Source organism: Trypanosoma equiperdum (assembly GCF_001457755.1).
Source record: "Trypanosoma equiperdum strain OVI genome assembly, contig: ctg_1871, whole genome shotgun sequence".
NCBI lineage: Eukaryota > Euglenozoa > Kinetoplastea > Trypanosomatida > Trypanosomatidae > Trypanosoma > Trypanosoma equiperdum.
In genome coordinates, this window is record NW_027123917.1 from 11,143 (window position 1) to 13,797 (window position 2,655).

The 2,655-nt window shown below is 38.6% G+C and overlaps 1 protein-coding gene across 1 annotated transcript; it reads right to left on the reverse strand.

Moving 5' to 3' along the window:
• Positions 1–875: 875 nt before the first annotated feature.
• On the reverse strand, positions 876–1,493 carry TEOVI_000695000 (Trypanosomal VSG domain containing protein, putative; the record flags this gene model as incomplete). Its single annotated transcript, XM_067223423.1, has 1 exon — positions 876–1,493. The coding sequence occupies one exon, from the start codon at positions 1,491–1,493 to the stop codon at positions 876–878; it is 618 nt and encodes a 205-aa protein (XP_067079524.1).
• Between the last annotated feature and the right edge of the window lie 1,162 nt (positions 1,494–2,655).

A 2,655-nucleotide genomic window follows, 5' to 3' on the forward strand; every position in this document is an offset into this window, starting at 1 on the left:
ATTCAAGTGTTTTAATTTTGTACGTCTATTTGATCTTAACCACCACTATTGTTGTTATAATATTAGTATATACTAACAACGTACTCCTATCATTGTGTTTTCATTATTATTACTGCTCTAATTATAATATTAGCACATACACGCTCACAACACACACATCTAAAAATAACTATACTCATTATTATTATCTTTTCTATTACTATTATAACCATAAATTACTTCTATTATTCATAAAATAATCAAAATGAGAATATTTCATAATAGCACTTATTTTTCATACCCTATTACAAAATTTTTAAAATTTCATGAAATGGGATAGGGTCCTTGAAATCCTTAAAATGGTAAGCTCGTAAAAGCAGCACCCATTTTCAGATTCAATTTCTTATTGACAAGAAAATTACCATTTCGGCACTTCTCTTTTTCTTTGTCATCTTCGTCATCTTTAGCTTTTCTACAAGCACAATTTTGTTTTCCGTCTGTTTTGTCATTTTCACACGGTTCTTTATCTTTGTGCCTTGCACACCCAGTTGCAGCTGCCCCCTCTTTTGCTTGTTCTCCTGTCCCTGCTGTGTTTGTCTTCTCTTCTCCATCTTTAGGTTTGCATTCCTTTTTATCGGCGTCAAAATCACATCCGACACTTGTACACCCCTCTGCTGTTTTGTTTGGTGGATTTTTGCATTTATTCTGTTCCTCTACTGTTGGCTTTGTGCTTTGTCCTGTTTATAATGGGGCTGCGCTCGGTGCTAATAATTCGCGCATCAGCAACAGGTTTTGCATGTTGTCTCTGATGGCTACGGCTTGGTTCAAAAAAATCATCCCCTGATTGAACAGCTTGTCTATTGTTTCTAGTTGCGCTGTTGCTGTTCTTATGGAGTTTATCCAAGGGATTTCTTTTTTCCTTTGCGAAGTGAGCTGTAGTCTACGCATATGCCTGTGCCGCTGGTGCTGAGTCCGTGACCGCTGTTAGACGTACAGGTTGGTGCCGCCCCATTGTCTAGCATGTGCGCACCGAAGAAATGCCTACTAGCAAACGCTGTGTTGGCTTTTGTTGCTGGGTACGCTCCCATCGCTATTGCGTTGGTTCCCAGCAAAGCAAAGAAACTTGTCATTCCCTGCTGTAGTTTGTTCGCCAGTGTTTCCGCTGTATTCGCGATGTCGGCCGGGGGGCACTCTTTTATTAATGCTTGCCAGTTTTGTGCGGCTTTGGCTTTGGCTCCGGTGCCTGTGCTTATGTCCTGTTGCCCGGTCGGTGGCGCAGCTGTGCAATAGTTGTGAGTCCCTGATGAAAGCGTTGAACATAGGCAAACTGTATCTGTGGCCACGCTGCAGCCTGCTTTGCCTTCTGCTTCACCGGCCGTCGCGCACGAAGCATCTCGCCCTTCGCTGTTGTGGAACGGAAAGTCCGGGGGTGTTGGCATGAGGTCCGCCGTGTCAGCTTTTATGTCGCTACCTTTTTTGTCCGAGAAAGCTTTGCCGTACAGCGCAGCTAACATGTTTCCTTTTGCGCTCTGCCTCGCCGCCCTTATCTGCTCAACTTTTTTTTTTGACTACGCTGTCTAGGTCCAGTGTCGTTTTCATGAGTTTGTAAAACAACGGCTGCAGCTTTGCTTTCGCCTCTGGTTTGAGTGGTAGGTTGTACGCATCGGTGAAGAGTTCGTTTTTACTGTCTCTGGTTGTCTGTGGGTAAAGTGCAATCATCTCCTTGATTATTTGATCCGGGATTTCTTTGAATTAATCTGCAACTCCCATCTTTGTTCCTTTAAGTTCTGTCTCAGTTGGCTTAGGTTCTTTTGACTCAAGTGCGGATTGCATCTTTGTGTTAAGTGTTGTTATGTTCAATTTTATAATCTCCTGCAAAACATTACCCATTGCAGTTTGTAAGTTTATACCGGCTGGTTGGCTTATGGAACTGATTGTTGGCTCCGGTACTTTAGCTGTTAAAAGGTTGTTTAGAATGCACATGGTTGTGAATTATGCTGCGTTTTCGCTTGCTGCATGTGACAGTTGAGCCAGTAGCTCGACTTGTAGTAAAAATACTAGGAACGTTTTTGCAGTAAGCATCGTCGTTGTGCGCTTTTTAAAAAAGTAGTAGAGGTTAGGTATTTAGTAAAAAAGAATAACTAAGTTTGTTTACTTACAGATGTCTATAGTTCACGTTTCTTTATATTGGATTCGATTTAATTTATATATAGACATGTAATAACACGACTATACATACATATATATATATATATATGTATATATATTTATTTATTTCAAGAACATATTACAAGAAACATTAGCCAACGCTGCATCTTCATAATTTATAACAAGAATTGGACAGTAGTTAAAACCATGAAGTATAAATAACATAATTCAACGTAAAATCTTTCAGACAAATATTTATCTAAAACTATTTTTTAAATTTAATTTAATAGAGGCACGCACCAACATTAAAATATCAATTAGCTTTCAATATAAAGAATGATAACATCTGTTAAATAAGAAAAATGTATGGAAACCATTAAGACCAAGACACAATTTTTTTTGTGAATATTGTCCTATTAATTGCAATCTAAATCTTTTTAAGTCTATTGCATCTTTTGGTGCCAGTATTGTTTTTTTTGTTTTCTAAAACTGTTGGACAGTCCTCTATACCTAATATTTTATCATCGA